At 33.8% G+C, this 23,818-nt stretch overlaps 1 protein-coding gene across 1 annotated transcript; it reads right to left on the reverse strand.

Annotated features, from left to right (window-relative positions):
- Positions 1-8,899: 8,899 nt before the first annotated feature.
- LOC145031716 (cytochrome P450 CYP72A219-like) lies at positions 8,900-23,352 on the reverse strand. Its single transcript, XM_078980321.1, has 5 exons — positions 22,946-23,352; positions 22,481-22,698; positions 17,603-17,847; positions 10,744-11,128; positions 8,900-9,517 (listed from the first exon to the last, which is right to left on the reverse strand). Exons 1-5 carry the CDS (start codon positions 23,226-23,228, stop codon positions 9,092-9,094), a joined length of 1,557 nt encoding a protein of 518 aa, XP_078836447.1. The 5' UTR covers positions 23,229-23,352; the 3' UTR covers positions 8,900-9,091.
- Between the last annotated feature and the right edge of the window lie 466 nt (positions 23,353-23,818).

The following is a 23,818-nucleotide window of genomic DNA, read 5'->3' on the forward strand; positions in this document are numbered from 1 at the left end:
GACTAAATAAAGGAATAAGCTGCACTTGCGAAGGGGGGACCAGAGGAAACACGTTCACTTCGTGGGGGAATAAGAAAGGAATTACGTCAACTGGATTCTATCTTAAATCTGTGGCTGCATGTGTTTCAGGATTCACGTCATGAGTCCATGTGGGCTGTAAAATTGGGCCATTTATTAATATAAAACTGTAACGTGGAGTGGGCTGGACTAATAATTCGCTAAGGAATATATTGTCCGTTCAACCTGGACTCACGTCATGAATCATAATGATTCATGTCGTGAATACTATTTGATCATGAAATAAATTATAAACTCCAAATTTGTCTATCATTATCACTTAATTTTTAGGGACCCCACACTCAGTGTTATAACTATGCATAAAGTTATTCGGATGATATGTTTGATTTCCTAAATACTAAAAATGCAAAAAGAAAAAAAAAAAAAAAACGCAAACCAGACTTGGGTAGCCTCCCGATAAGCGCTTCTTTTTTAGGAGTTGTCAGCTGGACTCCGTGCCTCCTGTGACATCCCCAAAGTCATGGCTAGAAAAGACCGGTTTTGTTTATGCTTTATAAAAATTAGAGTACTTCTTTTCATAAAAATATTGCGGAATTTGTTCCCAGAAAAACACGATGAATACGTTATCAAAACATTTTCGAAGAAACGTATTTTATTCATTTTAAAATGTTTGGGATGTCATTGTCAATACAGAAACATAAGCATAAACAGAACTTACTTTTATTTACACTAGTGATCTACATGTCTTTAATCTCTCAGTGTAATGTGACTTCACATGTGATATAAATAAGCTGGAGTGGGTCAAGTTGGGAAACCTGGTGAGTACATAGGTTTTTCAACCCACAATAATATACTTATTATGTTAAATCATCAAACAATTAACCCATTTACCCATCCCCATTATCTTCTTTATTCCTAAGTACTCCCCATAAAGATTTATCCTACAGGCCGTCTCCTACATCATATTTACCTCTCATCTCCTTACATTGCGTCTCCTTATATGTTTGTTCCTAAGGACTCTCCATAAGGATCATCGCCTACATCGCCTAGACAATATTGATTCAGGGATTACTCCCTCATGCCCACCAAGGGTTAGGGTATCATCGCATGAATACGTAGTTACAACATCGCCTGAACTCGTAATTCATAGTAAGGGTGTTAGAGTATCATCGCATGAATACATAGTTACAACATCGCCTGAACTCGTAATTCATCACCTACAAGTTATGAGCATGCTGGTGTTTCCACGGGGTTGTCTATAATAGTCCATGGTCACCATCTATACTCTGGTAGATGACTACATCTCCAAATCATCAAACAAGGTTATAGTATCTTTCATCCTACATCACCGATTCACCTAATTATCATCACCTATCTCTCATCATTTTATTTCTTCACACATCAACTATTTCATCTACCCATGTTTTATCCCAACATATTATGTAGATATAAAATAAATATACAGTTTAAATCATTTAAAACGTGTATAAAATCATTCATCCATCATAGACAACAAGTATTCAGATAATATGCACACATAGCACGTAATTTATATAAAATACTTCAAATCTATGTGTAAGCTGAAAGTAACTATGCACTCACCTGAAAGGTGGTGACTTAGTACTCGAACAGCACTTCGATACTCTCAAAACAATTTCCTTCGATAAAACCTACTATCAACACCACTAGGGTTTAGTCTAACGATAACCACAACAAATTAATAGTCTGACTATTATTATTATCATATAAGTGCTAAATAACACTCAATATAATTCATAATAATAGCCCAAATAATTATTTTAAGGACCTAATAACATTCCAATAATTATTTTAAAGCTATATTAAAAATTGTGTAAGCGTAGCACACTTACAGCGAATTTTATCGAAAACCGGAACTTATTTGGAGCAGTGTTTCGAAACCGAAAGGCTCTTTTTTCTCGGGACTCCGGGAGCCTCGGGGCTTCCTTAGGGTGCTAGGGGGTTTATCTAGGGTTTAGAGCACTTAGAGAGAGAAACTAGTGAGAGAAAGAATGAATTTTGGTGTGAAAAACTCGGAAAGGCTTGCACCCTATTTATAGGCAGGAGGACCTCGGATTACGTTGGGCGTACTCCTCGGATAAGGCCACCAGCTCGGACCCAGTTGTCTTTGTACGTCGGATGGATAAGGGCGAGGGTACACGGGGCGTACAGACTTCAGAAGCTGGGCGTAATGTGAAGTGACGTGTCCTTCATCCGAAGCGAGCCGTGATCAGCAAGCGATGGTCAGGATTGAGCCACGTCATCGGTCAAGCAACAGATTTCGCAAATTGCATTCTCGACTTCCAAAAATCATAACTTTCGCATACGAGCTCCAATTTTGATGTTATTTATATCCACGCGAAGGTGGGAACGTACTCTACAACTTTCTTTTAGACTCCGTCGGCTAATTTTGATTCGATTTTAAATTTTATATTATTAACAGGCCGGGACAGATTGGTCCGTTAAATCCTCAAAACTTCTTCATCCGACGTCCGTTTTTGCCCATATTTTTCTCGTTACGCTAGTATTAACGAGATCTTCGATTCTTGGTTAGGTTGTGTCGGCTAAAAACCGCTCGATCTAATATTCGAATTTCGGGTTGTACACCGCTAATCCAAAACTTCGAAAAATCATAACTTCTTCATACGAAGTCAGATTTGGGCGTTCTTTTTATCGATGTTCTTAGTTTAACATATTATACGACTTTCATTTATATTGCTAAAGCTAAAACTCGCTCTATCGTAAATTCACTATTTACGCTTCCCGGTGCCGTGTTGGTTCCGTCACGAAACTTCGACAGGTCATAACTTCTTCGTTATAACTCAGATTTTGGCGTTCTTTATATGTACGGAAACCTTGTGACATATACTACAGCTTGGTTCAAATTATTTATTCTAAATAATCTTTTGTTGAAAAGTCGTTTTCGACCCCTATTACCTCTAAATTCACTAGCCCGGACGTACGAGCGTTACACCTCCTACGTTGAATCTTTAGATGAGTCCACCATCAGGATCTTCTGTTCCTTGAAACGCCTCTTATAAGCTTGCACTCGATGAATATACGCCTTTTTAGAATCCTCCTTTTTATTCTTGACTTCGTTTCCATCGAGCTTGCGTTTGATCCCTTAAGTCTTCAACTTTTCATCATTTTTAAGCTTTATAATATCCTCCTCCTCCTTCGCCACTTAGCTAGTCACCTTTGATGTAACTTCCTCTTCATCACTAGACATGTCATCACTTTCCTTACTTACCCAAGATGTTGGTTTTGTATAAGTAATGACTTCAATGAAAAATGGAACGGGTGCCCTTGGTTTAGTGCACTGGACTTGATCAATTGTCTTGATTTCTTCTTCCATATGCTTTTCTAATTCTTAAAGTTCATTATCTTCATCAATATTGAACACTTCACCCTTAACATCATACCCTTGAAATCCATCTTCCATTCCAAAAATTTCCTTATCATCTCCAACTCTCAAGGTGAGCTTAGATTCGCGTATATCAACCAAAGCCCCAACAGTGTTTAATAATAGGTGACCAAGAATAATCGGAACATCGAGATCTTCTTTCTTGTCCAACACCACAAAATATATTGGAAAAACGAATTTCCCAATTTTTACAAGAATATCTTCCACAATGCCCCAGGGTTGTGTCACTGAACGGTTTGCCATGTGAATAGTCATCTTTGTAGCCTTCAGCTTCAAAATATTCAGCTTCTAATAAAATGAAAAAGGCATCAAATTTATGCTAGCCCCAAAATCAGCTAAGGCATAAATCTTCAAATTATTCCCGAACTCACATGGAAGAGTAAGACATCCATGATCTCCCATCTTCTTAGGCAACTCTCCTAATACAGCTTTTGAGCTTTGGTCACTTAGAATCACCTTAGAATTCTTCATTAATTCTTGACGAGTGTCTATTAAGTCTTGGAGGAACTTCGCGTATTCTGGAATTTTCGAAAGAGAATCAATGAAAGGAGTATTAATAGGAATACCCTTTATTTGTTGAATAAACTCCAGATGTCCCCTTTTCCAGTGGGCTAATATGTGCTCGAGACGGCAATGGTAAAGGCGCTTTATAAGTTAGAACATATATGATTTTTTTCTGTGCAGACTGAGCCCACGTCATGAACTTATTGATCTCACGATGTGAATCTGGCATTTCAGCAGCTTCTTCGTTTTTTTAGCTTGGACTTCTTTGGCTTCGGTTCAGATGGCCTTGGCTCCACTTCTAGTGATTCTGGGAACTCGGAAATCATCTCTTCTTCAGTATCAATGGCCATGACGTGAGATTGAACTTTCTTTTTGGGATATTGTGAAGATAATTTGTTATTAACCAAAGTAGTAAGTTGACCAACTTGGACTTCTAAACTTTCAATCGATGCTTGATTATTACTTAATGAAGCTTGCTAGTCAATCATCATTTTGTGTTGTTCCTTCATCATATTCATGTGTTCTTTTAGCACTGCATCGGTATCTTCGTGCCTTCTCTCGGATGCTTCCATGAATCGGGTCAACATGGTTTCTAAGTCTACTTTCTTCTCGGTTGGTGGTTGCTCGTTTTGGTAGAAGCCTCGGCCAGTTTGGTTATATTTCTCTTCCTTTTGTTTCTTGTATTCTTTGTATGGCAGCCACTCTTTCTTTGTTTTTCTCCGATCTTCATCGTGTTTATCTCCACTTGTATATCAAACTTGAGCCTTTTTGTTCCTATACTCGTCTAACGAAACTCCCGGTACTGCATCATCATGCGTCTCTGAAAACCTACAATGGCGGTGATTGTTGTGGATGTAGCAGCAGCAACCTACGTGACGACGACATAGCACCGATCAAAATCCTTGATTAATGTTATCTTGACCGACCCAAAACAACTCAAGAATCGCCTCCCTGATCGCCTCAGCCACTCTGGTAGCAATGATCCTGCAAATCTCCTCATCACTTGGACATGTCCTCGCGATACCACCAACATCTGATCCTGAATCTCCAATACCCATCATAGTGAAACTATACAATGGAAAGATCAGACATCAAAACACATTGGTTGACACACCATGCCTCCTCTTATTAGTTCCTTAGTAGCCTCTAGGTTCTTCCTAAATCCCAAATGGATCTTATGAATTCAGTAATATGGGACCATACTACATTCCATACATATCCGTAGTCGATTCACAATTCATCCCAAGTCCCTAAGTCACTACACTAGACCACTACTAGGTGTACTGACACCCACCTACTACTTAAGAGTCACAATTAACTTCCTAGACACTTCTCCTAATATTGTCCTTGCTCCAGCACCACTGGTTGCTTTTGTGCATGCTTGTTATACACAATATAGGGTCAGATGAACTGTCGAATAATTAACTCTACCCTAAGTCCACAACCAAACAAGAAACAGGAAATAAGGCTAAGTCAATCAATATAAGGCTATTTAATCCCGACCGGATATAACTACACAACATACATATAGCAATCACACAATCAAATATCATATAACAAGTAATTACTTATATCATAACACATCATAAAATCAAGCACTTCTATCCAACAATTCTTAAAAGAACTTAGCATATCCACTAGCATGCTTTTCTAACAATTCACTTATCATCAAATTCAAATTCAATACATATAACAAGTATGAGTATTTTGGGAATCACTATCCCGTTCGGGCTCCGAATGATAGTACATATCGCATCTTCCTATAAGACCAAGGGTAAGTCAAGGGTCCTTGTTTTTGATCCCAAGCCAATAATCAAACAAAAACATGACAAGAGACTAGGACTATGTCCTTAACCTAACCCTGTTATTATAAGTTTCTTTTTCAAAAATGTTTTTATGAAAAATTCTCAAATCCTAGTTTGAGTTTGGATTTAAACAAGCGTTCTTCCAAATCCTGCAAACCAGGGATCTGATAGAAAAAACATCATAAATGGTCCTGTGGTTTCCCTAAATCTGAAGTTTAGACCCTATGGTTTAAAAACATCATAGAAGGTCTATTTGCTTTCAAAACGTTTGACGATTGGTCCTTATTGCTAACTCCATTAAGTGAATGGTATTTTCATCATTTCAGTACCACAGGGACCATTTATGATATTTTCTTATTTTTTTAAAAATAGAAAAAATTAAATATAATTATTTCACATATAAAAGCACTCCCTCTCTCTCTCTCTCTCTCTCTCTCTCTCTCTTTCTCTCTCTCTCTCTCTCTCCACTGTGTCTTCTTCTCCACTAGTACACCCCCTCTTCTTCTTTAGCCATCATATGCCTTCTAAATCAATTTTCTTTGCTGAAATTAAAAACACATCACACATACATACATAAAATTGAATTCATCAGGTAACTATAGTCTTTTTCTCTTTTGCTCCACTAGTACACTCCCACCCACTTCTTCCCCAATTTGGATCTGATGAACACGCATACACACTTCCAGATCGTATGAACACATAGAGTTCTCATATTTGATTTTCTTGTTAGCTAATTCTCGAGGTTCAAAATCAGGCGAGCATCCTCCAACCCCCCATTCACATCCTCTCATTTATAAAAAAAACACCGCCTCATCTCGTGTGTGTATATATATATATATACTAACCCAAATCGAAACTAGAAACCTAATATTGATACATAGTGAAGCTTCTATTTGATTTTGTGGGCATTTAGTTAGACGCTCCTATTTGGGGTTCTGATGATGTCATGGTGGAGAAGAAGGTTGGATGATCTCCTCTATCAATTTCATCAGGAACAAATTACGATTTCTTGGGCCAACTGAATTCTTCAGGCTTGGATTTGCCTTTAATTTCTGATTTTGACATGAATCGAAACCATTAATGACCTCTACTTCAATAAATTTTCCTGGATGAATGCATCTTCAAAAGACAAATAATGGTGTCAGGAGATAAAAAATGAAATAAATGAAGAGTTTGTTGGTTGAACTCTAGAACTTATAACTCCGGCTTCTCCCATCTTATTTTTTCAATCACCACCACCAAGTCGATTGGAGGCGTGGGACCTCGTCTTCATCAGATTGAAGGAGAAGAAAATAAGAGCAACAACATGGGGTGTTTGGGGGTTGAGCTTCGACGGAAAGGGGGCTGTTGGAGGTTAGGATGGAGGCAACATCCTCCTCTCTCTTATCTTTGTGTTTTTCGGCGATCGGAGGACCACCCACCTCCGGTGGGTGAGTCTTGACAGTCTAATGAAGAAGAAATTACGACAACAATAGCAAGTATCGGGGGTGTTTGTGTGGTGCTAAATGAAGAAGAAAACAGGAAAGAGAGAGAGAGAGAGAGAGAGAGAGAGAGAACCTTTGTATATTATTTTATTTTTTATAAAATAAGAGAAAACATCATAAATGGTCCATGTGGTAGTGAAATGAAGAAAATGCCCTTCAGTTAACAGACAAAACTTAACGGAGTTAGCAATAAGGACCAATCGTCAAAAGTTTTGAAAGCACAAGGACCATCTATGATGTTTTTAAACTTCGAGGAATAAACTTCATATTTGGGGAAACCACAGGCACCATTTATGATGTTTTTTCGATCTGATACCAACTTGTAACGTCATATTTTCACAACCAAAATTTTTCATTTTTATTAAGGTAAAACTCCACATTATAAAATCTTTGTTAAGAAAACCATTTGTTCCAGATTATATTTATTAAAATCAGAGTAATATGATAACATAGAATCTTCATTGATGCCGATAAATGTGTATAGTCACACCTTCATCTTCCCACGATAACTGATGATACTTGAAAACAATGACAATCGGGTAAGCACAAAGCTTAGTGAGTTTCCCCAAAATATCCCATATAGCAAACATACTAGCATGCATATTGGGTACATAATCATCAGATTGGATTACCCTAGGCATGTTGGCCTGCCGCCTCAACCCAACCGCTCTTATCGAGCCTCCATTCCTACGACTTATAATTGGCCCGCACCTTGTATCCTGGCCTATAACACACATCAGGACCGCCTTAACCTCATCCACCACCATATGTCGACATATAACAATCAAGGATCAAGTAGGCACATAATACATGCAAGTATTAATCATATAGCTCACTACCACCTACTAAACTCTTCATAACACATTGCTCCACTACCAGCTAACCTCCATGGAATGCGTAGCTATAAGTACCTAGAGGCGAGATAGCCACCTGAATGGATGAGGTGATGCCAAAGCAAGGTAGTCATAATTTTTGACTTCACCATGCCATGGTGAATGAGATGATGACTAGGATTGAATAAGAGGTGAATGGAGTGTGTATGATGCCATGGAATAGATTGAATGATCATTGAATGGTTTAATTGAAGAGATAAAGAGAGATTACTAAGGAATAAGTGTTTAATAGGTTATGAGTGGTATTCCATAAATGTTTAATAGATGATGTGACAATCCATTAAACTCAGTAGAGTTCAATGGATTGTAGATGCCCTTAGTGGCTTAGAGTAAAAAGATAATATGATAATGTGAATGAGCTGGTTGGAAATAGAAGATTTGTCTAAGCCAGTTGAATTACCCAACTTTTGTATATATATTTGACTAAAATGATATATATTTTATATATGAGTATATTAATTAGAGAATTTGGCTAAAACTCAGGCCTAATTTTATTTTCGAGTCATGTACAATTACACATCCTGCATCCTGTTAGGGTTGGGCATATGATTTAGACTATGTTTGACATATTGGAAGAAAAGCTAGCCGAAAAAAATTACGTTTGGTAAAAACAAGCGGATAAGTAGCTTATTAAAAAGTTAGTTTATAACTTACTTTTTGGCTTGGCAAAAATGTCAATTTCGAAAGGAAAAAAAACCTATAAGTTAGTTGTGACGAGCTAATCATTTTCCTAATGAAAAAGAAACAAATTAGTGAATCAAACAATACAACAATCACATTGTACTCTACAACTACAAAGGTCTTGTAGCTACTCTACAAATATAATTGTTTTAATATAAAATAAATTACACATTTCTCTTTCATACAAAACTAGTTTAGTAATATATAGGCACACATTATTGAACCAGAAATGATAATCCTCTAGCCAAAAGAAGAGAATGTATGCTAGAGTTTATGCAGAATCAAATGAGCACCATGTTGGGGTTGAAGGGTGATAACCATATGAGGAGCATGAACATAGGATGGTGAAAGTTCGAAAGAGAACCTTTGTAAGATCATTGCGAGGGCAACTTTAGCTTCCATCAATGCAAAATTTTGTCCAACACATATTCGAGGTCCCCAACCAAAGGGAAAGTAAATGACTTGGTTTTTTGTTGCTTTTGAGATTCCTTCAGAAAACCTATCGGGCTTGAATTTCTTGGCATCACCACCCCAAAATTCCTCATCATAGTGAATATTCATGACAGGTATTCCAATCTGAGTTCCAGATGGTAGTAAAAATCCTCCCAATATGAGATCTTTTTCAACTTTACGGGCTAGCCCAACAATAGGAGGATATAGCCTCAATACTTCATGGAAAATCATATTTACCTATATGGAAAAAAAATGATGAATTAAAAGACTAGTTTAAATTTTGAGAAATAACTAATACCTAATAACCCAAAACCAACCCAAAAATCACATGTTGTTTAGAGATTTTCAATAAAAGGGTCAAGCCTAATCAACCCGTTTAATAAAATAGGTTGATTTTGGATTAAATATTTTAACCGATAACAATATGTTGTCGGACCATATATATATATATATATATATATATATATATATATATATATATATATATATATATATATATATATATATATATATATATGAGAAAAGTCTCATTATTTTTGAAAAAGTTTCACTTTAATCCAAAAATTTCTTTTTTGAACATAAAAGTCTTGATTATTTCATTTTGGCTTAAATTAACAAAAAACTAATTTTTTTTCTTTTAAAAAGAAATGACACATTATAAAAATCAAATAATCAGAATTTTAACATGGAACAATGATTTCAGTAGTTGTTAGTCTAATTAACATGGAACAATGATTTCGGTTTGTAACTTATTCAAGTAAGTTTGAACTTTTTTGTTATAGTTAAATTTTAATTTTTATAAGGGTAAATTATATGGAATCATTTCATCTAAGATGTTGGATTTATAGTTTAGAAAAATTAAATGGCCTAGCCTATCAGTTTTTCTAAAAAGTCCCTCGTAATATGTTAGGTTGGGTTGGAAATCTCTAATTTGTTTAATTAAGGAGTATTTGCATACGGGAAAAATAGGCTGCTTATTGCTTATTGTTTAATCTCACCGCAATAAGCAAATTTAAGTGTTTGAATAAGAGTCTTTAAAAATCAGTTTATTGTGGTAGAAATAAGCAAAATAAGCTGATTTTAATAAGCAATAGATGGAATGCTTATTGCTTATTGGTTATTTTACTCATATAAGCTGTATTGTTTGTCAACCACTTAAAATGCTTATTGCTTATTCCCACCGTAATAAGCTAATCCAAACACATTTTTAAAAAATATTTATTCTTACCGCAATAAGCAAATAAACAATAAGCTAATAAGCTAAAAACTATTTATCCAAACACCCCCTTAGTCCCGTTGGATAAAATTTAAAATTTTAACAAGTTTTATCAAATAGGTCCACTCAAACCCAACGTAACAAGTTTTATCAAATAGGTCAATCCAAACCCAAACCCAAACCCAAACCCAAACCGAATATGGCCCATATTTAGATCGAGAGTTAATCAATTGATATAAACACTTACAACTTTGAGGTGATTTAGCCCATCTAAATCAATATTTTTGTTCCCAAGGACATTGATGACCTCTTCCCTCGCACGTGACTGCCATTCTTGATGCTTACTTAATAAAATCATCGTCCATACAAGCAAACATGAGGTTGTCTCTTGTCCAGCAAAGTAGAAAAGCTTACACTCTTCAATAACTTCGTCAATACTCATTCCATGATGCTTATTTTGGTGCTCCTCGACCTCTTTGCTATTAGATTCGAGCATTATTCCTAACAAATCATCATTGTTACCTTCTCCAGCCTCCATTGCCTTCAGCTTGTTGTTAATGATACCTCTTATAGAAGTTTTTATTTTTCTGTCGATAGTCATCATCCTTATGTTCCTCTTTGTTGGAAAGAACCTAAGCACAGTCACAGTGGAAACAATTAGTTTTACATATATCTATTTATTTGGGTTAATCACAAAAACGAACAAATTAAGTGGGATGAGATAACCACATGACCACCTTTTAAACAAATAAGACAACATAACCATCCATTTTATAATGTGTAACAACAAATTTAAAAACCTTCAACAAGATATCCAAACATTTTTATATAACTTACAATTATAAAGTACAAATAACCTAAAACCGAATTAAATATAAAAAAAAATCATAATTTTTATTCTTCATTCGTTAAAAAGTGAAAAAAAAAAAATGATCTCGATCCAATCGTCAATATTGTATATTTATTCTTCTTCACTAATTGTATGTAGGTTTGAGTAAGCGTCATTGATTCCCTCTTCATTGAGATAATGAGATTTGTTACCATTATTTTGGCTTTGATGGGTAAGCAATGCATTAATTATGTTTAGCAATGTTTTTTGCTTGAGAAATGAGAAATGAGAGAAAGACTATATGAAAGCATTTAATGTATAATATTAATAAATCGATTAGGTTCATTTCGGTTCGGTTTTAAACCAGTTTTAGTCTTTAACTGATTTAGGACTAAAACTGATCTCACTACTAGATACAGAGCGACGGACAGTCAGCAGCCCGTCACTAAATGCGGTTGTAACGAATCAACGACGTTAGCAACAAACCAAATTTATTTTGCGACAAACCTAGCGAAAAAAAAACAAGGAATTGGGGTGAATGAATTAATTAAGGAGGGAGGGAACTTGATCACGTGGAATCGGAGGAACGAATTAATTTTGGAGTGAAAGTAAAAGTTTATGACAATTTGAGCGAGGGTTTATGAGAGACTCTTATGTAAGACACATACAACTATCAACAACATATCTGCAAGCGTAAATTTTGATAGATTCAGCTTGATGCATTTAAAGATTTTGTTGCAGTTCCCTCGATATATTTACTACTTCGTTAAAACCCTGTTTCTTTGTTTTTTAGATCCGCAAGTTAGTATATGATTTGTATTGAGACGATGACCTCTTTGTTGGAATTATCCGGTTGTCATCATTTATATTTGAATTAAGATTATATTTATTGTTTCTTAGTTTCTAGCCTTTTAGTCATTATCTTTTCTTTGCTTGCTTACCAAGCATATATATTATGTATTTAAGCCTTTGCCATTGTGCGTAATTAGTAATGAGAACCTGGAAGAGTACTTCTCCAGTTTAGCTTAAATTCATTTTTCTTTATGGTATCAAGGCGGGTCTATCGATCCGTTTTAAATCATCATGGTCGAAGGTGTTGTCATTAAACCCGATAGTAGTTAGACCACCAATCCTTCCTCTGATCCAAATTCACCATAATATATTCATCCCAATGATTACCCTGGACAAATGCATGTGAACGAAAGCCTCACTGACCACAATTACTCTGATTGGTCAAGGGAGATGAAGGATTTTTTGTTTGCCAAGACCCGTGCATGATTCATTGATGGAACCATCCTTCAACCAACTTCTGACTCACCGTTGATAAATCCCCAGCAGCGGAGTTATGCCATTATAAAAGGATGGCTCACAACAACCATGGAGAAGGATATTCGAAACAACGTCAAATTCGCTAACACTGTAAAGGAGGTTTGGGATAATCTTGAAGAGAGATTTGGTAAAGAAAGTACTCCTCGAGCGTATGAATTGAAGCGCACACTAACGGGACTGAGACAAAACAAGGATTCTGTTTCAACCTACTACACCAAGATGAAAGGAATATGGGATGAAATCCAATTGGTTTCACCCATCCCTGAGTGCACATGTGGTAAATGTACTTGTGATCTGGAAAATATACTTTATGAGGTAAAAGAGAAGGAACGAGTCTATGAGTTTCTTATGGGACTCGATGATCTGTTTGGAACCATTAAAACTCAAATATTGAGAACAAAGCCCATGCCATCACTCGGCACCACCTATCATCTTGTCGTGGAAGATGAACAACAACGCAAATATTACCACGGCTAGGAAAGTCACTGTTGATGCCGCTGCCTATCAAATAAGCACTTAAAAAAATTCTGAGAAAAGTCAAAACGAGAAGAAGAATCGTAAAGCCTTGAAGTGCAAACATTGTGGATAGGTTGGCCACATCATAGATGGGTGTTTCGAGAAAATTAGCTATCCAGATTGGTGGGACAATCGTTCATACAAAACGACATGAGATCAAAGAAAACAAGTCAAACCAAAACCTAAAGCAGTCAACGTTGAAGTTGAAGTTAGCCCAATATCGGGGATAAGTTTTGAGCAGTACACTAAGTTGATTATATAGCTAAGTGACTCACAAAAACCTAAAATCAACATGGCTGGTAAGTATATGTTCTCAATACTCCTTGAGTGATAGATTCGGGAGCCATTAATCATGTTGCTTGCAACAATTCTACTCTTTTTGTTTTAAAAAGTTCCAAGGATGATGTACCTGTTAGCATACCAATACTCCTTGAGTGATAGATTCGGGAGCCATTAATCATGTTGCTTGCAACAATTCTACTCTTTTTGTTTTAAAAAGTTCCAAGGATGATGTACCTGTTAGCATACCAAACGATGATAACGTTCCAGTTCACGTATTTGGGAATGGTAATTTTCCAAATAACATTAAAATAAAAGATGTTCTTTATATACCAAAATTCAAATGCAATCTCTTATCTACTAGTAACATGACCAAAAGTCTTAGTTGTTTCATGACATTTTATCCTGATTTCTGTTTCATTCAGGACTTACCTTTGTGGAAGCTGATTGGCATGGGTAGATGTGAGAATGGTCTATACAACATGGAAGAAATGGATAAAAGTGTAGCGATCATGGCGGTCAAGATTGATTCAGAAATATGGCATAAGCGTCTTGGTCACTCCTCAAAATTACAACAATTTGAATATATTGGTAGTGTAGTTAACGTAGAAAATTGTGACTCTTGTGTACAGGCAAAACAAACCCGATTCCCATGTTCTGATAGTAATATTAAAACTTCTTCTCTTTTTGATCTAATACATTGTGACATATGGGGTGGTTATAAGGCCCCTTCACTATCGGGAGCTCATTATATTCTTATGATAGTTGATGATTTTAGTAGATCTACATGGGTTTATTTAATCAAACATAAATCTGATGTTGGTGAAAATTTGATTTCTTTTTACAACATGATACAAAGCAATTCAGAAAGAAGATTAAGTGAATTAGAAGCGATAATGGTGGAGAATTTGCTTCTAACTTCATGATGAAATTCTATGAAGAAAATGGCATGGTACTTGAAACGTCCTGTGTTCATACCCCACAACAAAACGAGGTTGTTGAACGCAAACATAGGTATTTGCTTGAAGTTGCAAGAGCCTTGAGATTTGAAGCCAACTTGCCAATAGAGTTTTGGGGAGAATACGTGTTGACAGCGACATACATTATAAACAGACTTTCGTCTCGCTCTATCATAAAAAAACTCCATATGAGATCTTCTTGTGACAAAAGCCTAGTTATGACCATATGAGAGTGTTTGGGTGTCTGGTATATGTTAAAGAAAATAAACAAGGAAGAGACAAGTTTAAAGAAAAGGGGAGGTCGTGTGTCTTCATCAAGTATCCACAAAGGCAAAAAGGATACAAGGTCTTCGATATCCAAGAAAACAAAATTCTTGTGTCTCGAGACATCAAGTTTATTGAATGCAAGTTTCCATATCATGAACAAACTAACACTAAAAGTCATGACAATAGTCTCAAGGATTCTACATCCTTTCAATTTAACCATGAAGATGTAGAACCCAACCCTCAAGTTAGGCCGATTATACCTGCTCGAGAGGAGTCTTGGAGCACTCCTGATGTGCCACATCAGTAGCCTATCGTCACCTCCATTGGACCCGGATCTGGTCATTCTAAAACCGATAACATATCCACAAATAACATTGATCCAACTTCAAATAGGCGGAATAATCAGCAACCTGATAGGACTCGAACAAAACCACAAAAGTTTGGGGAATATCAAGTTGATTTACCGCCTTCCATATACCATTCTCTCACTCATGGCAGTTCAACAACCTCAACGATATACTCTTTATCTAATTATGTGTCCTATGATCATTTTACTAACTCACATAAAGCTTTCTTGATGGATATATCTACTAAAAAAGAACCTAAATGTTTTTCCCAAGCTACCAAGTGTCCACAATGGCAGGAGGCTATGAAGAAATAAATTGAAGCTCTCGAAAATAGCAACATCTGGACTTTAACATTAGGTAAGAAGGCCATAGATTCCAAGTGGGTGTACAAAATAAAGTACAAACCCTCAACAGAAGTTGAAAGATACAAAGCAAGGTTGGTTAGAAGAGGTTTTACACAAGAAGAAGGCATCGACTTTCATGACACTTTTGCACCGGTGGCGAAATTAGTTATTGTGAGAGCAGTTTTAGTTGTTGCAGTTCAAAAGAAACGGATTATTCACTAGTTGGATGTCAACAATGCCTTCTTACATGGTGATCTTGATGAAGAATTTTACATGAAGGTAACCCATGAATTTGTAAAGGTTGGTGACACTCGTGTATGTAAGTTGCGCAAATCCCTTTATGGATTACGACATGCCTCAAGGAATTGGTATCGAAAATTCATAGAAGCTCTCTTGGAGATCGGTTTTCAACACTCAAGGGCTGATCACTCTTTGTTTGTGTTTAAAACTAACACCATTTATATTTCAGCTCTTATTTCCATAACAAAATTGGTATTAAAGACTTAGTGCCCCTAAAATACTTCTTTGGCATCGAAGCCACTCGTACAGAAGATATTATGGTTCTAAGTCAACGGAAGTATACCTTAGACATTCTTATCGAGAGTAGTCTAGAGGGGTGTCATCCTAGTCATCTTTCTGATGGAAACCAACATTAAACTGGATCATGCTATTCATTCTCCACTTGTTGATGCATGATAGTATCGACGTCTTATTGGGCATTTGCTTTATTTACAAGTCACTAGACCTGACATAACATTTGCAACTAACACTCCGGGTCAATTCGTTTCTTCTCCAAGACAACCTCATTTCAGTGCAGTTCACAGAGTTTTACACTATCTTAAAACCACTCCAGGACAAGGAATCTTCTTGCCTTCTACCGGTAATCTGACTATCAATGCAATATGTGACTTAGATTAGCTTGGGTGTTCGTTTACTCAGCTTTCTAAAACCGGTTATTTCATTACTTTGGGTGGAGCTCCAATCTCTTGGAAAACAAAGGAACAATCTGTGGCGTCTAGATCATCTACAGAGGCTGAGTATAGTGTAATTGTTGCTACTATTAGTGAGATCTTATGGCTCGCTTGGCTACTCTCTAATATGGAAGTGTTGCAATCCGACCTAACTACTCTTTACTGTGACAATGAAGATGCCCGTCATATTGCTAATAATCCTATTTTTCACGAATGAACAAAACATGTGGAGATGGATTGCTACTTTTTCCGAGAGCATGTGGAATCTGGTCAAATTAAGCCCCTTTACATCCACACCAGGAATTAAGTTGCTGACATTTTTACTAAACCATTGGGAAATGATCGTTTTCATTTCTTACGTGGCAAGCCTGGCGTTCGAGACTTACACGCTCCAGCTTGAGGGGTAGTGTTGGAATTATCCGGTTATCATCATTTAGATTAGGATTAGGATTATATTTATTGTTTCCTAGTTTCTAGCCTTTTAGTCATTATCTTTTCTTTGCTTGTTTACCAAGCATATATATTATGTATTTAAACCTCTTACATTATGTTTTATTAGTATTGAGAACATGGAAGAGTACTTCTCCAGTTTAGCTTATATTCAGTTTTCTTTACTCTTTCTTAGAAACACTTTATTACACACTTTGTTAACCAAACAGGTTAGCCCCAACCAGTTGAAAACCCTATTTTTAATAGTGTATATCAAGGCAAAGTATGACTATTTAAGATGAGTGCTGCTATATATATATATATATATATATATATATATATATATATATATATATATATATATATATATATATATATATATATATATATATATATATATATATATATATTCTCTAATTCATATAAATTGTCAAATTACTAGGAGTAAACATTCACTAACTCACATATTTAAATTGTCAAATTATGAGGAGAAAACATTCACCAAGTCACATAGAGATCGAGGTACACGAAACAATCGGAGAGTACCCATATCGTTAGCCATCTTAAAGAGTCATAATTTTGCAAATAATGATATTTAAAAAAAAAAAATGACGCCATTCCACAAACAAATTGAATTTCCCAAGAATTTTTTTTTTCCAAGTTCTAGTTAAGGAAATACATGTATTTCTGATATTTGTTCCAAAATCCAGTCATTCACTTGGCCATATTAGTAATTTTTGTGACTAAAGCTAATTTTTTTTTTTTATTAATTCATAATCTTTTTGGACCTTATTAACAAAGCATATCATTTTTTTCTGGAAATGCATGAGACTTACCTAAATCCAGGGATGTAAAGTGATGTTAGTGCCTCCTGTACGAATACACTTTGTTCTCTTATGAGTTCAAATATATGAAGACCTTCTTTATAATTACTTCCAAATGCGGTTCTTGATATCACATCACCCGTTAAAGATTGAAGATCAGGCCATATATCGAGCTCACATGACCCTTTTGAAGAAACTAATTTCTCCCACTTCCCTAGCATTTCGTTACCACTTAAATGGAAAGCGGGTACCATATTCTGGGAACAAAATAACGAAAAAAATTATTATCATTAAAAAAACAATATTAGGCAGGTGTTTTATGGTTTGTCAAAATAGAAATGGTAACGGGTAACGACAACTATAAGAGCTCGTATGTGATGCTAGTGTGGTTTTATTATTTATTAGATTTGAGACCCGTATATAACACGAGTTTATAAAAAAAAAGTTTAATATAAAATTATAGCAATTACATATTTTTTTTAAAATAATAATTTTACATAAATACAAAGAATATAATAAATAAAATAAGTCATTTAATATATAATGTAACTATAAGAGCTCGTATGGGATGTGGTTAGTCTTTTGCACATACAAAATGACCAAAATATCCTTTTTAATTGATTTTATACATTTTTCATATTTTTATTTAACTAGTTAAATAAAAAAAATTACGTCCACACCCTTCCACAATAAGTTTAAGGGTTATGATCACTACATACCCACTAGAAAAGTATTTTCACATGTGTGTCACGTCCCCTTCCACTACATTTCATTATTTTGGTACTTTTTATTTTTTATTTTTTAATATTAAACTAAATAAAAAACCTAATTTATATATATATATATATATATATATATATATATATATATATATATATATATATGTAAAAGTGAATATATATCCTTAAGGATATATAAGTTTAAGTACTCAAACACACCATATTACGTCATTTTGTATCACATATACATATTGTAATTGTCCAATGTTCTTCTGATTCAACTTCTAACTTGATTTAATTTCAAGATTTTTATAAAATTTACATTTATCTTCCTCTTACATAATTTTCATTTTTAACTATAATATATATAACCTAGTAGGTGTTAGGCATAAAGATATGATGTAAGATGAAGATAATAGTGAAAATTGGAAAATATTGAAAGTAAACCAAGTTAGGAGTTGAAGTTTAAGAGCATTATAATGAATATATCAAACAAATCGACGTATTATGATGGATTTGGGTACCTAAACTTATATACCCTTAACGATATATTCACTTTTCCCATATATATATATATATATATATATATATATATATATATATATATATATATATATATATATATATATATATATATGTGTGTGTGTGTGTGTGTGTGTATATATATATATATATATATATATATAGTTTATGGTTTAATTTAATTTAAAGGTAAGTAGAATGTTATAATGAGATAAAAATGCACATTTTCAGGAACCCTAATTGTAACTTCAATTAATAACAAAATTGGATGTTTTGTCGTATCGTCCTCTTAACTCCTCTGATACCCATATTGTTTAAATGTTTTCCTTTTTGACCCATTTTTTGGAAAACGGGTTGTAGCCATTACTAAACTCAAAGCTTCAATCTGCCATTTTTTTACACCATTTAATACATATAAACAATATCAACATTTAATAAATAAATGAAGGGGAAGTATTTTGACCGTTTTGAAAGAAATTCATTGATTGGTCTTGATCGAGCATAGCCCATACCATATCACAAGACACATATGCCCCTTGGGAACAATGTTTATGCGTAGGTTGGCATGTCACGACGGATTTCACCCCAACCCTATCACAAGACACATACACCCCTTGGGAGCGGTGTTTACGCGTAAGTTAGCATGTCATGGTGGATTTCACGTGTGGATTTATATCACGTACTGGATAATCTAACCATTGTGTTTTTCCACAATTCCACTTACCTTGCATATCATATAAATCTACTACCAAATCTAAACATTTTCCTTTTGAAGACCACCACCGTTCAATTCCATAACTCTCAAACTTGAAATCGCGTCCCAAAATGAACCTAAATTTCATATCAAAACCTAATTCATGGAAATCTTATGTAAATTACTCTTACAAAGTTGAAACCTCTATATTTTCATCCTTTTTGTGAAGATAATGAACGTACAAAGTCTTTTTTGGGTTGAAAACTCTAAATCGAAGTCTTTAAAGGTTGAAACATCTACATCGAAGTTCTTTTGAATTAAAACCTCCATATCAAAGTTAATTTCTGGATTGAAACCTTCATATTGAAGTTTTATGTGTGTTTTCCTTCATCGAGTATGAATTTGAAATTTGATTTTAGATTTCGAATATGAATCTAGGGACTAGAATGAGCTTTTGAATGAGAATATAAGGATAAAAATATGAATATGAAAGTTGGGCTTCAAAATCCTCAATTGAGCTTCTAGATTTTGGTAGTTGTTGTTGCTTCTTTGAGTGGCGACTAAGATTGGGGGCAGGGGTGGCAATGGGTGGTTCTTTGAGGGGAAACTAAAGGTGGTTACGTCGATGATGGTTGAAGATGGTGGTGTCGTTGGTTGCTTCTTGAGAGAGAAAGATCAAGGGAAATTTTGGTTTAGCCTAGGTGGGGTAAGGGTAAGGTTTGTTTATTATTATTTTTAATTGAATTTGTTTTAAAAATGTTAAATAATTATGAATATAGAAACAAAAATTAATTAATAAATCAAAAAGGATAAATGGATTGGTCACCAAACAAAATGAAACCACAAAAATCAATCTCATAAAAACTAAAACAACAGTACAAAAAATACTATGATAGTTGTTCTCAACCAATTGGTTTTAACAAAAGACTTGAACAATAGCGTAATTTTATTTTTGAAAAAACATTACATTCACATAAATATTAATAAAATAATTTATAATGTCACGAACTATTCTATAATTTCTAATTTGTTCAACCGAACTAAAAAGGTAGGAGTGGTTTTGTCTTCTACCAACATCTCATGTAATAGTAAGTTTTAGAATAAGAGATGTCATCTATCACTTTTTTTTTTTTTTTTTTTTTTTTTTTCAACTCATTACTTGGGAGGAGAGATTCATTCCCTCCCAACCAACTAAACATAATGTTCATATTAATTTTTGTCTTTTTTTTTCCAACCATAACACTCGGAAATCCTATCTTTCTCAACACATTCAACACACTCAATTAAAACAAATATCCAAAACAACTAAGATACAACTTTTAAAATACATGATACAAAAGAAAATGGAGACATGATGAATTGAGTTAGTGAAATCAATTAAACAAGTGCTATCGACGGTAACTCTATTGCTAATTGAGATTTTAGCTTGATTGTTTTGTATTTTTTTAATTCAATGGGTTAAGTGAGTTAAAAAAGAATGAATTTTCGTGTGTTGTGGGTTTGGAAATATGAAGAAAAATAAAAGCGAAAAACTGATGTAGCAGTGGGTTGAGAAAGAATGACTCACTCCCTTACTTTTTTAATATACAAATATCAATATTATATTTTATTTACAGAGAAATAGTTTAATTTATAGAAAAATAAAAACTATGATTATATATATATATATATATGTTCAGATTCATTTGAAACCATTCTAATTTTGTGAGACCGTGAGACCAAATCTAAAAATAATTTTAAAAGGCAAAATAAATAGAAAAATCCAAAAATTCGTTTTTTAAATATTACTTTCGGAACTTGAATTAACTAAAAAAAATAAAAAATAAATCTCGTTTTGTTTTTTTTTTTTTTTGCAAAATACGTGAAATATTCTAAATAGAATATTACACTGACATATTCTAAAAAATAATTTTAGAATGCAAAATAAATGGAAAAATCTAAAAATTATTATTTTAAATATTATTTTCGGAACTTGAATTAACTAAAAAAAATAAACAAAATAAAAAAGAATAAAAAAAATCCTACTTTTTTTGAAAAATACGTGAAATATTCAAAATAGAATATTACACTGTACATATTCTAAAAATAATTTTAAAATGCAAAATAAATGGAAAAATCAAAAAATTCTTTTTTTAAATATTATTTTCGGAACTTGAATTAACTAAAATAAATAAATAAATAAATAAATAAAAAATTCGTCTCCCGGTCTTACAAAATTAGACCGTCTCACATGAACCTATATATATATATATATATATATATATATATATATATATATATATATATATATATATATATATATATATCAAATATTTATTTATAAATATTTAATTAAAAAATTTGTGGATAAGAAGCAAGTTTATCCTAGGTTTCGACTGGTAAAACCTTCTACGAGTATAAGATCATCTCCAACGTACCGGTAAATATATGTTTTAGCGGCAAAAAATACCCGCTTCAACACAAAAGTTGTGAGATTTCATAGTAACACACAAAAATTGTGTAATACTGTTCACAAACGGTTGTGTAATGCTGTTCACTAACGGCAAACGTATTATTTAATATAATATAGATTATTTACATTGTCTGGATCTTTCATTTACATCCGGCCACTACAACTATTATTATTATATTGATAAAAATGTTAAATATATGTTTTAGTGGGAGTTTTTAGAGTGTGGTTGGAATGAAAAAAATATTTAGTGTTAGAATTACACAAGTTTGGTGCTATTTTTAATGTCAATATTGGAGTTGGTCTAAGGGCCATAAATATATTTACAAATAATAAGCCGTTGACTCAATTAGAAAAACTTAAAATGGTTAATCAATCATTAGTGACCGATAAAAACTAACCAAAACTAGCTAAGAAGAGAACAATTTATATAGGTGAGAAAGCCAAATAATAGGTACAAATTTAATAACACGATTTAGAAAAATAAATTATAGTTATCAAAGTACCTTTAGCTTCTCCATATGGAAGGCTGGGTTGATTATTTTCCTATGTTTAGCCCATTGATCTCCTTCGTAGTTCACTAATCCTGATGCTATTAACTGAGCAATTGGATTAGATTGCGGTTTTTGAAAATCATTTGACTTTGCAAATACATCTTTCATGATATCAGGGTCCATAATAGTCACTCTTGGTTTCCATCCCATCCACATGATGTAATTTTTACCTAAAAAAAAAAAAGATAACCCCAATTATGTCCATGTCCCATTTCTTATTTTTCATCTTTTTGTAAAGATACTTCTTCCCCCCCCCCCCCCCCCCCCCCCAATCATCAACATGTAAAATATAATCTTGACTTAGGAAAACCCCAGAAATTGATGTCACAATGCCAAAAAAATGTTTAAGCTCTTCTTAATTCTTATTCTTTTTAATGAATCGAGTTGGAAGACCACATAGAGAAAAGAAGAACTAACCATGTTTTTGCAAATAGTGATGGGTGAAAGCCACAACGCGTGGAAGAACCCCATCATCGTCATCCAAGCTTAAAGGCTTAGATTTGGATTCTTGGAACATCGAAGAAAACTCTTTCATGTCCCCAAAAACCAATCTGTATTTGTTTCCATTGAAACCTTGATTCTTCAGGTACTTCTCCAGCTTCTTTGGTCTCACCCACAAAATATTTACCAACTGCCATGCACATAGTACAGCTACTATAGCACATGAGATTACCACTGTGTTTGTCACTGCATCGATCATGTTTGTTCACTTTTCAGAATATGGTGAAAGAAGACTCAAGTTATTGTTTGGTCTATATCCTTTTTATATATAGGTAAACTTTAAGTTTACATCTTCTAATAAAGTTAAAATTTTGACAAACTTTTAGAAAACGTTATGAGTATTAATCAAATATTTAATTATAATTTGTAATAAATACAATATAAATAAATTGAACGTGTATATTGGAATCAAATATGTTTGAATTTTCTATGGCAATTATTGAAAGGGAAGTTGCACACATGGACCTTATCCACACATTGACCACTATATGGTGAGTTTTTTCCTTGCTCAAAACGTATAGAAGAAGTGACATATGCAGTGACATTTAAAGCACATTATCCTTTTCCCTTTTCTTAGGCCATCCATTATCCACATATGTGTGGATGCTTACAATGTTCCCCGACCGTTAAAATGGGATACCTACAATTAACATATCACTCCATATCATTATTTTTTTTCTAATTCAAAAATACAATAAAAATACATTTTTAATAATTAAAAAACATTCATTTTTTTAAACTCATATTTCATTAATTATAAAAATAAAATTACAACTTCAAACTACATTA

Source organism: Lactuca saligna, chromosome 2, assembly GCF_052625555.1.
Source record: "Lactuca saligna cultivar CGN05327 chromosome 2, ASM5262555v1, whole genome shotgun sequence".
Taxonomy (NCBI): Eukaryota; Viridiplantae; Streptophyta; class Magnoliopsida; order Asterales; family Asteraceae; genus Lactuca; species Lactuca saligna.

Coding starts and splice junctions, on each gene's coding strand:
- LOC145031716 (XM_078980321.1), bottom strand. CDS start 23,228: ATGATCGATGCAGTGACAAACACAGTGGTAATCTCATGTGCTATAGTA. Junction 11,129..17,602: donor CTTTACATCCCTGGATTTAG/GTAAGTCTCATG, acceptor GACTGTGCTTAG/GTTCTTTCCAACAAAGAGGA. Junction 9,518..10,743: donor GGCTAAATCACCTCAAAGTT/GTAAGTGTTTAT, acceptor TTTTCCATATAG/GTAAATATGATTTTCCATGA.